The sequence below is a fragment of the Chaetodon trifascialis genome, chromosome 18 (genome assembly GCF_039877785.1).
Source record: "Chaetodon trifascialis isolate fChaTrf1 chromosome 18, fChaTrf1.hap1, whole genome shotgun sequence".
NCBI classification, from domain to species: Eukaryota; Metazoa; Chordata; class Actinopteri; order Chaetodontiformes; family Chaetodontidae; genus Chaetodon; species Chaetodon trifascialis.
The window spans coordinates 24,405,232-24,417,337 of record NC_092073.1 but is presented as its reverse complement, the minus strand read 5'-3'; the positions used below and the strand labels follow the sequence as shown (position 1 = coordinate 24,417,337).

The 12,106-nt window shown below is 46.8% G+C and overlaps 1 protein-coding gene across 1 annotated transcript; it reads left to right on the top strand.

Annotated features, from left to right (window-relative positions):
* The first annotated feature begins 3,027 nt into the window (after nucleotides 1–3,027).
* On the top strand, nucleotides 3,028–9,506 carry lrrc30a (leucine rich repeat containing 30a). The gene is made up of 7 exons (XM_070985766.1): nucleotides 3,028–3,253; nucleotides 3,554–3,685; nucleotides 4,604–4,717; nucleotides 7,980–8,114; nucleotides 8,883–9,016; nucleotides 9,184–9,232; nucleotides 9,357–9,506. The coding sequence occupies exons 1-7, from the start codon at nucleotides 3,101–3,103 to the stop codon at nucleotides 9,504–9,506; spliced, it is 867 nt and encodes a 288-aa protein (XP_070841867.1). The 5' UTR covers nucleotides 3,028–3,100.
* Nucleotides 9,507–12,106: the final 2,600 nt, after the last annotated feature.

The window sequence follows — 12,106 nt, the reverse complement described above, 5'->3', positions numbered from 1 at the left end:
TATTTATATAGCACCTTTCACAGATAAAAATCACAAAGTGCTTTACAGCAATAAAAGCAGAAGGATAAAAACAGAAATGATGTCAATAAGAATATAAGTAATAATACTGATAAGACAGGGAAGTAACAGCTAAGAACAGAAACTGCAAAAAACAATAAATAGAATAGAATAGAGCAGGTACTGGTCAACTGAAGAAGAAGTCTGAATAACAGCGTTTTCAGCTGCCTCATAAAAATTTAACTAGAGTCGACCGATCTCAGTGTTAGAGGAAGCGTATTCCACAGCTTCGGTGCGAGAACTTGAAAAGCATGGTCACCACGGGTTTTGTACTTGGATTGGGATTCAACAAGTAGTTTTAGTTGGCCAGACCTAAGAGCTCTGTTTGGGGCATACGGGTGAAGGAGATCGGCAATATACCTGGCTACCGCGCAAAGCCGGTAAAAGTTAGCATCAATATTTTAAAGTGAACACGATAAGTGGTCGGGAGCCAGTGAAGAGAGGATAGGACAGGGGTGATGTGGGATCTCCGGTTTGTTCTTGTTACAAGGCGAGCAGCTGCATTTTGGACTGTCTGAATACGCTTTAGAGGTGATTGGCTTAAAGAGGAAAAAAGAGCGTTACAATAATGTAAACGAGATGAGATGAAAGCATGTAAAATCCTTTCTAGTTCCACCCTGGGTACCATACATTTTATTCTAGCTATATTGCGCAAATGGAAAAAACAAGAATGTGTCAATTGGTCGACATGGCTGTCTAGTGACAGAGACTGGTCAAAAGACATAGCTGGATTTCGAAGACAGGGTTTAACACAATCACTTAAAGGCCCGATATGCTGCTTAATGGAAGGTATCCATTTTGGGGGAGCAAGTATAAGAGCGTCTGTTTTGCTCGTATTTAATTGAAGGCAGTTTTCGGACATCCAGATTTCAATGGCCTGCAAACAGTCATTTAAAATTGATAGTTTGTTGCTCTCGTCAGGTTTGAATGAATAATACAATTGAATGTCATCAGCATATAAATGATATGACATCCCACTAAAATGACTAATTTTCTGACCCAGAGGCAACAAATATAATGAAAACAGTATTGGACCCAGGACAGAACCCTGGGGGACACCACAAGACAGAGGGGCTGTGTCAGACATAAACTGGCCCAACAGACAACCTCCTGTGAGAGAGGTAGGATGAGAACCAGTCCAAGCAGATCCTGATACCCACCAAATGCTTTAGCTTTAGTACCAATAATGAGCATTTCCCATCATCTGCCGCCATCAGAAGGTCATTAGTGACTTTAATCAGAGCTGATTCTGTTGAATGCAGTTTACGAAAGCAGACTGGAATGGATCGTACATGCCATGTGCGTCCAGAGCAGCTGTGAGCTGCATGGCAACTACCTTTTCCAGAATTTTAGAAACAAAGGGCAGTTTGGAGATAGGCCTGTAATTAATTGGAAGGATGGGGTCAAGATTAGTTTTTTTTTTTCAGCAGAGGCTGGATTATAGCATGCTTAAAGAGAGCAGGGACAGAGCCTGTTAAAAGGGAGAGATTTATCGTCAACAATTGTTTTCAAAACATTAAAAACCAAGGATGGAGGGAGAAAATCAAAAGGGCCATGTGAGGGCTTAACTTTGTGCAACAAAGCTGTAACATCCTCTACGGAAACGGGAAAAGGAGTTTAAGATTGTGACATTAGGAGCACCAGCAGAAGGATGGTGAGATGATGGGGGGATCTTGGCTCTGATTCCGCTGACTTTATCAACAAAATATTGATAAAGTGTGCAGTGTGTTAGCACTGTGTTAGCATTGTGTTAGCACTGCGTTAGGTTTGTGTGTTTGGGGGAGGCGGCCAGGTGCACTCAGCTGCAGGTGAGGGCAGGTGGAGACGGAGGCAGGGCCTGTATGAGGCAGAAGTGCTCTTACACATGAGGCACATGAAGCAAAAACACTGACAGGAAACACTTGAAGTACTTTAAGTTCAGTTTACTCTCGTACTTTTACTGTAGTAAGGTTCTGAATGCAGTAGTTCTGCTTTTCACTGTGGTACTATGTGGTACTCACTGTGAGTACTTCTTCCACCTCTGTAGAATTCTGCTGACTGACAGCAACAACTGTGTGTGTGTGTGCGCGCGTGCGTGTTTGTGTGTGTCTGTGTGTGTGTGTGTTGGTCAAAGGTGAACTCTTGTCTTTCAATGCTCGTCCTCAAATAGAGTTCCTCTCTCTCTCTCTCTCTCTCTCTCTCTCTCTTTCTCTGACCACACTCCTCTTCCTCTCTTTCTCAGTAACAGTCAGTCAGTTGTGCTTTGACTTCATCACAGACTGATCAGTCCGTCAGTCCGTCAGGTGACTCCACCTTTTCCACCTTCAGACTTCAGTGTTTCTGAGGATTTTTGTTGGACATCTGAGACTCAATGACAGAAGAACGATGAGGTGGGAAGTTAACGTGCTTGTCTTACAGCTGAAAAGTCTCTGGTAGAGACTTCTCGTCTTCAGGGAGCTTCATCCTGACGTTCAGCTCATCGCTTATCTGTTGGACTCAAACTTCTCTGTTCAGCCTCCGTTCACTTCCTGCTGAGCAGCAAACAGCAGGCAGACAGTCAGAGACCAGCTGAAACTGTCCAAAGAGACGCAGCAGCTTCTTATTTTTTGACCAGCACATTTAAGGAAGCTCTGCTGAGCATGAACATCCTAGAACAAGTGATGTAAAACATGCTGTCTTCATTTTTAACCCGCAGGAGTTCAAAAACAACACACTGAACTGAGTCCTCAGAGTGGACACACTACAGCTGTGGACACAGGACTGGACGACACCAGTCTCATAGAGTCTCATAAGTAAGTAGAGGCCATCTGGACAGGAGATGGACATGCAGACAGGAGATCTGAGCTTCTAAACAACATCTGGAGGTCTGACGTCCATCAGACGTCCATCAACAGCAGAACAACATCTGGAGGTCAGATGTCCATCAGACGTCCATCAGACGTCCATCAGACAGCAGAACAACATCTGGGCATGTAGACATTTTAGTCAGCTTTGAACAGGCAACAAAGAAGACAAGAGGAGGACAGTAAAGAGGAGGAGGGAGGAAGCAGGAGACAGCAGAGGTATGGGAGGAGCAGTGTGTAAGGAGGAGGGAAAGGAGGAGAAGAGAAGGAGCATGGGGAGGGAGGACAGTCTGACATCAGCGGACAGAATCCGTCGATTCATCGTCAAACAGTTCGGATATAATGTCCTGAGTCTGGCTCGCCGGGGGCTGAAGGTACGACAGCGCCTCCTGCAGGAGTCCACCTGCTCTAGCTCTAGTGCAGAGCCAGCATCTGTCCAGCAGGCAGGCTAGCTAGTTAGTGGTTAGCTGGTTAGTTTACTAATTAGTGCTGTGAGTAGTCACTGTCACCAAGGTTTACTACCAAGTGTTTCACAGAGACGTGGATTCTTGTCACTTCGGTAGTAGAAGAAGTCGTAGTAGTCACAGTGTCGACAGCAGCAGCAGCAGCAGCAGCAGCATGTCTGACCTTCTTGTTCTTTGTTTCTTCTCTGTCTTGTACTTCCTGTTCTGCAGGAGGTCCCAGCTGAACTGTGGGAGCTGTTGGAGCTGGAGAAGCTGAATCTGTCTCTCAACAGTCTGAAGGTTCTTCCTCCTCATCTGGCTCTGCTCTCGAACCTGGTGGTCCTCAACCTGTGGGGCAACCAGGTATCTGTCTGCTGTTCCTCCTTCTTCCTCCTCAGTGCATCGACAGTCTCTCACCAAACACAGTCAGCAGGTTAGGTAGGATAAAAAGTGACTGGGTCAGGGTTAGGTTTGGGGTTAGGGTTAGGGTTTACTGACGCGTAATGTGGATGCAGTTTTTAAACTTGTTCTGGTACCGTGATTTAGTAGAGTTGCTCTTCCGTGAACTAGTTGTTGTTGTTGTGAGAGGCAGACCTTCAGAGACCTTCACGCCTTCACGACACCTTCACGTCAATCCGTAGACTTACAGCTGGAACGTCCGACCTGACCACACACAGCTCTGCTCATGGTTACTGCTGTATGTCCTGTACCTGTCCTGTCACCTGTGTGCTGAGAGAACGGCATGTTCGCTTTTCTTTATAGCCGAGTGAAGGCAATGACAACACAGCTGAACTGAGCTGAAAACACTGGAGCCTACATTGCCCATAATGCACCTGGATAGAGCCTTTAATTAGAGACTGTTAGACATGTAGTCCAAAAATCAGGCGTGTGCTGGTGAGCAATGCAGTGACCCTCCTCCTCCTCCTCCTCCTCCTCCTCCTCCTCCTCCTCCTCCTCCTCCTCTCCCAGCAGCTGTCTCCTGGATAAATAAAGGTTATAATCCACCCTCTAATCCACCAGGATCCAGTTTCTGTCCTCTGTCCTCTCTTCACCTTCCTCCTCCCTCCTTCAACCTTCTGAGAAACCACCCTGACAGCGTCCCCTAAAGGCTGAAGGCTGCATCACAGCCACAGAGCTTTTATTTATTTGCCACTCAGACGCTAGAAATGTTGTCATATCATAAAGGCCTTTTCCAGGGCTGCGTTTACTCCGTTGTGCTGTTCTTGGAGTAAAACATGGCATGATGCGAGCGCTCGATGTTTGTGGCTGTTTGTCCTGCAGCTCAGCAGCCTGCCTGCAGAGATCGGACAGCTGAGGAGACTCCGAGTTCTGTTCGCCTACAGAAACAGACTGACTGAAGTTCCTGAAGAGCTGGGAGCCTGTACACAACTGGAGGTACTGCAATACTCCTGAGAGCACTTCTTCTACAGCTATAAATACCCTGCTGCTAGTACTCCCTACAGCTTTCATTGCAAACTTCAGCCACAGAGACTCAGCTGACACACTTTGGTCTGCAGTAATAGACGTTCCACTGACGGTAGATATTTAAGTGTGTCAGGTCGCTTTTCCGCCATTGCACTCATAGGACATTGTCTCCTCACGAAGGACAGTTTACAGATGTAATAATGTATGTTTCAATGATAGATATGTGCTTAGCATCTTAATAGAGCTTCAGCTTCGCTCTCACAGCATCGCTTTCACAATAAAAGCAGTAAAACGCCTCAGTTCACTTCCTGCTGAGCAGCAAACAGCAGACAGACAGTCAGAGAGCAGCTGGTGGACATTTAGCATTTAGCAGCTGAAGAGCAGATATGTCTCTCAGGAGCTGGAGGAGACCAAAACCAGAGCTAAAAGAGAGACAAGACTGGACTGACGTCCATCAGGAGACACAGAGTCCACGTCCATCATCAGGCCGATCTGCTGGATGTGAAACAAACTGTTTCACTAACATGTTCAAACATACAAACTGAAAAAGGTGAAGACATGTTAACGATGTGTTCACAGTGTAACGGGGGGATGATGCAGTACCACCAGAACACGGTTCAGCTTAAAGCAACTTTAATTTCAGGCTTGGCAGAGACAGATAAGCAGCAATGCAGTTCCGTGATCAGCTCAGAACTGCAGACTCTCAATATATTTGGTGCTGCGAAGCCCCAAGAAGCTGAGGAAACTGGGGGGGTCAGGTCAGCAGTAGATGGTGGAGAGTCTCCATAGAAACAAAGAACAGTCTGGACCTGAGCGAGTGAGGGAGAGCTGCTTAAATGCTGGACTGATTGGGAATGAATCTCAGGTGAGTGATCAGGTGGGCGTGGCTGGCAGGGAGTGAGAGTGAGAAAGTGCTGACTGAGCAGGTGAGCAGATGAAGAAGAATGGCAGCAGGTAAGAGACTCAACACACTATTCAAGAGGACACGTTAGCGAAAACTGAAAACTAACACGATCAAAGCTGCAGAAGAACCTGAGATGTTGCATTTTATTCCAAAAATACCGCCGTCTCGACAAAATGTGCTGCCTACATCAGAATCAGACTCAGAAATCCTTTATTTAACCCCCGAGGGGAAATTGTTTTTGTCGCAGGTGCTCCTTACAAGAATAAAATTAGAAAAGAAAGAAAGGAGAAAGAAAATATATATATAAAAAACAAATATTAATAATGAGGATATATATATAACAAAAAATTAGTGCTGTCAAAAATATCGCGGTATTAACACGCTAACACAAATAAATTTTAACGGCATCATTTTTTTATCGCGAGATTAACACTCTTTGTGAGCGAGTGAACTTGTAGTTTTTTAGAAGCTGTGGCCACTAACGTAAGAAAAACTACGGGATCCGGTAATAAACCAGAAACAAAGCAATAGACACGCCCCACGCACCTGTTTGGTCTCGCCTGCTCGCTAGCTATAAAAACAGTAGGCTACCGGTTTGTGTGGATGTCAAGCACGAAACGCTGAAATGGATGCAAAAAAGATTCTGAATGGAAAGTTTAGTTTCAAAAAATTGCAGATGGGTCGACTGACAAGACCAAAGTTATGTGTGTGTGTTGTCGCTGTGAACTGAATTATCGCAGTAGCACATCCGGTCTGAAACACCACTTGATGGCCAAACACACGGCGAAATGCAAATTCTCCGCCGCCTCCTTGTCAAACCAGGCGACAATGGACGGCTGTCCACAGAGACAGATGGATACCACAACTAAGAACAAGCTGACTGCAGCCAGAGACAAGAAATGTTCATTGTTTCTGGAGAGAAATAAGAGGCTGATGAGCCTCTGCTGAATAAACACAGAGCATCACAGTCTGACTGCTGTTATGTTCAGAGGAAACTTAAGAAAGGAAAGTTTCAGCCGTGGTTTAAATGCACTATAGGCTGAGTCCTACTTTACAATGATGTGACCTTTGACTTTATCTTGTATCTCCCTGTTTTGATCCCTTAGAAAGGGCTGTTGAAGGGGCTTTTTGTAGCCAAGTATTTATTTTGTTGTCATCTGTTTATTGACAGTGTTAAACTGTGTGAGATTTGATTCATTCAAATGTGAATGTTAGTGTGAAATATAACACGACACGTTGCTGTTTTCTATAAAAAAAACAGCACTACAAAATATACAACAAAATATATATATATACTGAGAAAATATATATAGAGAAGGATGTGCAAAATTGAATTTGGACAAATGTAACAGTATAATATCAGGCAGAGAAAAGTCCAAGGGCCATTCAGAGGGAGGAGGTGTGCAGGTCGATGTCCACAGGCAGGAATGACTTCCTGTAGCGTTCAGTCCTGAGTTTAGGTGGGACGAGTCTCTCGCTGAACGTCCTCCTGTGCCTGACCAGCACAGCATGAAGTGGGTGTGAGACATTGTCCATGGTAGTCCTTAGCTTCTTCAGCATCCTCCTCTGACACCACCGTCAGAGAGTCATACTCCATCCCCACAATGTCACTGGTCTTGATCAGTTGAGTCTGTTGGCGTCCGCCGTCCTCAGCCTGCTGTCCCAGCATGCAACAGCTTAGAGAATATAACTACCAACCACAGACTCATAGAAGATCCTGAGCAGAGTCCAGCAGATGTTGAAGGACCTCAGTCGCCTCAGGAAATAGAGTCGACTCTGGCCCTTCCTGTAGAGAGCGTCAGTGCTCTTTGCCCAGTCCAGTTTATTGTCCATGTGTACCCCCAGGTACTTATAATCCTCCACAATGTCCACACCGACCCCCTGGATGGAAACAGGGGTCACAGGTGTCTTGGCTCTCCTCAGGTCCACTACCAGTTCCTTAGTCTTTGCCACGTTTAGCTGCAGATGGTTCTGCTCACACCACGTGACAAAGTTGTCCACAGCAGCCCTGTACTCATCCTCATCGCCCTCACTGATGCATCCAACTATCGCAGAGTCATCAGAAATCTTCTGAAGGTGGCAGGTCTCTGTGCAGTAGCTGAAGTCCGTGGTGTAGAGGGTGAAGAGGAAGGGAGAGAGGACAGTCCCCTGTGGGGCACCAGGGGACATTGCCCACAATGCAACTCGAACATGGTGAGGGAGATTGTGGTGTGTTTGCTGGTCGAGGCGAACGTATCCTGCAGCAGAGATGAGGAGCAGCTCCAGACGTCTGGTCAGCTCACTGTTTGTTCCAGTCCTCATCTGTCCAACAGTGTCTCTGTCTCTCAGGTCCTGAGTTTGGCTAACAACCAGCTGTCCTCGCTGCCAGCCTCCCTCTCCAATCTGACCAGACTGAGGAAGCTCAACCTCAGCCACAACCACATTGCTCACATCCCGGGCTGCGTCTACAACATGAAGGCTCTGGTACGTTTCCGTCAGTCAGGTCGGATAAATCCAAACGTCCACGCTGATAACATTCACCATGTCTCATTCTGAAGACGTTTGCTTCGTCCATTTCTGTCGTATGTTTACTGATAGAGTGAAGTTTTGGGATGCACATGCACAACATGCACAGGCTGGATATATTATTTATTAAAATCTTCCTGCAGAGTAAGATGATTGAGGTTTGTTTCTCGTTCATCTTTGGTGTGAAGATCCTCAGCAGAGGATTTATATGAATCTTTACGATCAGTCACTTACAGACGCTTTTATCCAAAGCGACGTACAGATGAATTCACACTCCAATGGTAGTTTTTGGGGTTCAGTATCTTGCCCAAGGACACTTGGCATGTGGGATCAGACCTCCAACCTGCTGATTGGTGGATGACCGTTCTACCTCCTGAGCCACAGCCCCCCAATATGATTTTGTTTTTGGCAGCTCATCAAGGGAACATATTTCATCCCCTCATGGTTTCACACTTGACATGATGATGGTGAACATGATGATCCCTCATCAGCCCTCAAAGCTGATGAAGGCCAATGAGGGATCCTGCTGGAAGGTGGACTGATCTGTGACCGGTTCCATCATGTCTGGTTGGGGGCAGAGTTCAACGGTTAAGTTCAGGAAAGTCTCAAATCTTCTTCTCTGTCACGTCTGGTGTTTGTGACAGCGTGAGCGTCACCTTTTCTTTGAAGTATTGACCTTTGACTCTGTTCACCTCAGTCAGTCAGTCACCTCCTCTGCTCTTACAGGTGTTCCTCCACCTGGCCTGTAACCGTCTGGAGAACCTGGCTGAGAACATCCAGGCGCTGGTGGAGCTCAAGATCCTCATTGTGGAGGGAAACAGTCTCCACTCTCTTCCTAAGGCCCTCTGCTGCCTCACCAGGTAACCTCACATCACCAAGTGACCCCACTGCATCATGTAATCTACCTCACCAGGTAAACCCGCTGATACTTCCACCTGCAAAAGCCCAAATTTAAGCACTGCTTTGCCTCACACACACCTGTCAGGTGGCACCTGCTGATAATTGGGGTTAATTTGATTTTCTCCAGGTTGGAGTTGCTGAATCTGGACTTTAACGACATTAAGGATGTACCACAGGTAAAGCTGCCACAGCCACACAAGTCTGAAATCACATCTGTTCAAATGTAGTTTGGTGTCTTATAGACAGTGACAGTGGTAAAGATGATGATGATGATGATGATGATGATGATGATGTGTTCAGGAGATGCACCAGTTATCCAGACTGGAGAAGCTGGCCTGTCATCCTCTGGATAAAGGACTCCACATCATCCACAACCCGCTGCTGAAGCCTGTGAAGGAGGTGCTGGAGGGGGGGCTCAGTGCCCTCTTCACATACCTGAGAGCTGGATAGAGGAGGAGGCGGGGCTTTTTTCCCACCTGACAGCTGGGTGGAGGGGGAGGGGTTTTTTTTCCTACCTGACAGCTGGGTGGAGGGGGCGGGGCTTTTTTCCCATCTGACAGCTGGGTGGAGGGGGCGGGGCTTTTTTCCCACCTGACAGCTGGGTGGGGGTCATCAGCTGGATTTTGTTGCTGTGGTTTTTGCTTACTTTGCTCAGATCAGGCAGATGAACAGGCAGCAGTCTTTTCACCCTGGGTTCAGCCTCACAGGCTGCTCAGCTGTGTTGGAAGGTTGTTGGGTCGATATGCAGTCTGAGAGGAAAACCTGTAGACATATTCAATCTCTTCCGCATGTCTTATGTATAGAAATAATGTTATGTATGTTTTTATTAATGCATAATATTGTCCTGAAAAGATGCTTGAATAAAACGAAGGTCAGACTGAAACACTTTCATTGAATGAGCTCTGCTTCACAGTCCAGGTGTTGCAGGTGATGGCGGGTGTCGGTCAGGGATCTATGCCAGTCAGTCCAGGTCTTTGTGGCATGTTGAATCACAAACATCACTGCAGACTTTAGATTTCCTTCACTCAAACCAGGAAAACAAAACCAGAACAAACATGGGGGTGTCCACACACTTTTGGCCACGTGGTGTATCTGTAGTCTGTAGGAGGTCATGTGACTCTGCCCACCTGCTGACGCCTCCTGGCTTCTCTGATGTGTGACAGCGATTGTCTCTGTTCAAATGACATTGACTTCCTGTCTGTCCGTCGTTCTCTGTTCCTCTTCCTCAGCTTTCTTCTGTTTCCTCTGTTTTTTGGAGGGACGAAGGCTCTGAGGACAGACACTGTCGTCTGCTGGAGACTAAAGGCCCTGAAGCACTTCTGTCATCTGATGCTCTGTAAGTAAAATGGACTTCAGTTGATGGCTGCTGTTTCTGAGTTTGTCCTGCAGGTGGCAGCACGAAGCAAGAAATCCTCCTGAATGAAGCGCTTAGTGTCCTCACTGAGACACTGAGACACACAGAGCAGCTTTTCTTCCCTGAAGTTTGTTCATCAGGTGACACCTCGACAGAAAACATCTGCAGGAAGAGAAGAAGAAAATATTCTTTCATTCTAAATCTATTTCCAGCGCCGATCAGTCTCTTCTTCATTTATGAAAAACAGCACGAGACATGGACAATCTCTCTCTCTCTCTCTCTCTCTCTCTCTCACTCACACACACACACACACACATACACACACACACACTTTTCATAGCAGCTTCAGAGCAGATGTGAACATGTCCTCGTGGAGGACACCTCCAGGTGAGCTGGGAGGTGGGAGGAGTCAGAGGCTGCAGGTTTGCTTTCAGGACTCAGACTGAATGAAAACCATGAAAATGTCTCTTTTTAATGGACTTCTGAATGTAAAAGGAAAAAGTGTCCAGTCCAACTGTCCAAAACCAGTCGAATGAGGAGGAGCTGAAGTCTCCTGTGAAGCTTTGACGATGAGTGACAGGAAGCTGTCCAACCAGCAGGGGGCAGCATCGCAGCCTTCAAGACTGGTTAGTCCAAATAGACAGTAATCAGATTTTAAGTGAAAATTAAATGACTTCAAAACAAAATGAGTCTCTCGAGGGAAAGTCTGAGCGTCTTCTGGACACAAACTGTCATTGGTCTTTCTTTCTGTCTTCAGCAGCGGCATCATGACGTCCAGGTTTGTCTTTGATCTGGATCCAGTGTGGCGCTCCAGTTCATGGTCGTTCCCTGTCGCTCTGACCAGTGAGCTGCTGTGATTTCCTGTTTCTGGTCTCATGTGGGCTCAGGTGACTCTGCTGAGTCTGACTCTGACGGGTCGGGTTTCATCCTGGACCTGGTCCACCTCGACTGAAAAGACCACGCTCTGTCCTGTTAGACTTTCAGAATAAAGCCTGTGAGGAAGCTCCAGGCTGAGGGTTGGGTGAGGTTCAGGTGAAGGTCCTGGTTTGTCTTTTTGTCTCACACAGGAATCAAACTCTGGTTTCTGCAGTGAAGGTCCACCACTCAGGACCTCCAAACGTCCTGAGGTCGGGATCGTGGTCTCCTCGACTCTGAATGTCTTGATATTGTTTTCTCACTTTTCAAAGATCATCGCTTCAGTGTGGTCTAGAGTCCTCTGAGGACCAGTTTCCACATGAGTCCTCCAGAAGTTCAAATTCTTCAACGTCTTATAACAAAGAGGTCAAAGGTCGTCCTGACTTCCTGCCCCTCTGAGTCCGGTCCGGCCTGGAGATGTTTTATAACCCTGATGACTGTAGACACAGCAGACCTTTCTATTGGTCAGACCACACAGGTAGAGGGGACAGGTTCTGCTCAGCTGTGATTGGACGGTTTCAAGCTTTCAGGTTCTTTATGTTTTCTAATGATTTCAGTTGAACTGTGTGAGCTGATCAGCGTGTTTCAACCTGGACATGTGGTCCAGTCCTATGTCCTCCTGTCTGTCTCTCTCCCTCCCTCCCTCTCTCTCTCCCTCCCTCTCTCTCTCTCTCTCTCTCTCTCTCTCTCTCTCTCTCTCTCTCTCTCTCTCTCTCTTGCCCCCCTAACGTCTCTCGCCCCCTGTGACGTCAGCGGCAGCTCGGTAAACGGAGCCAGTCTC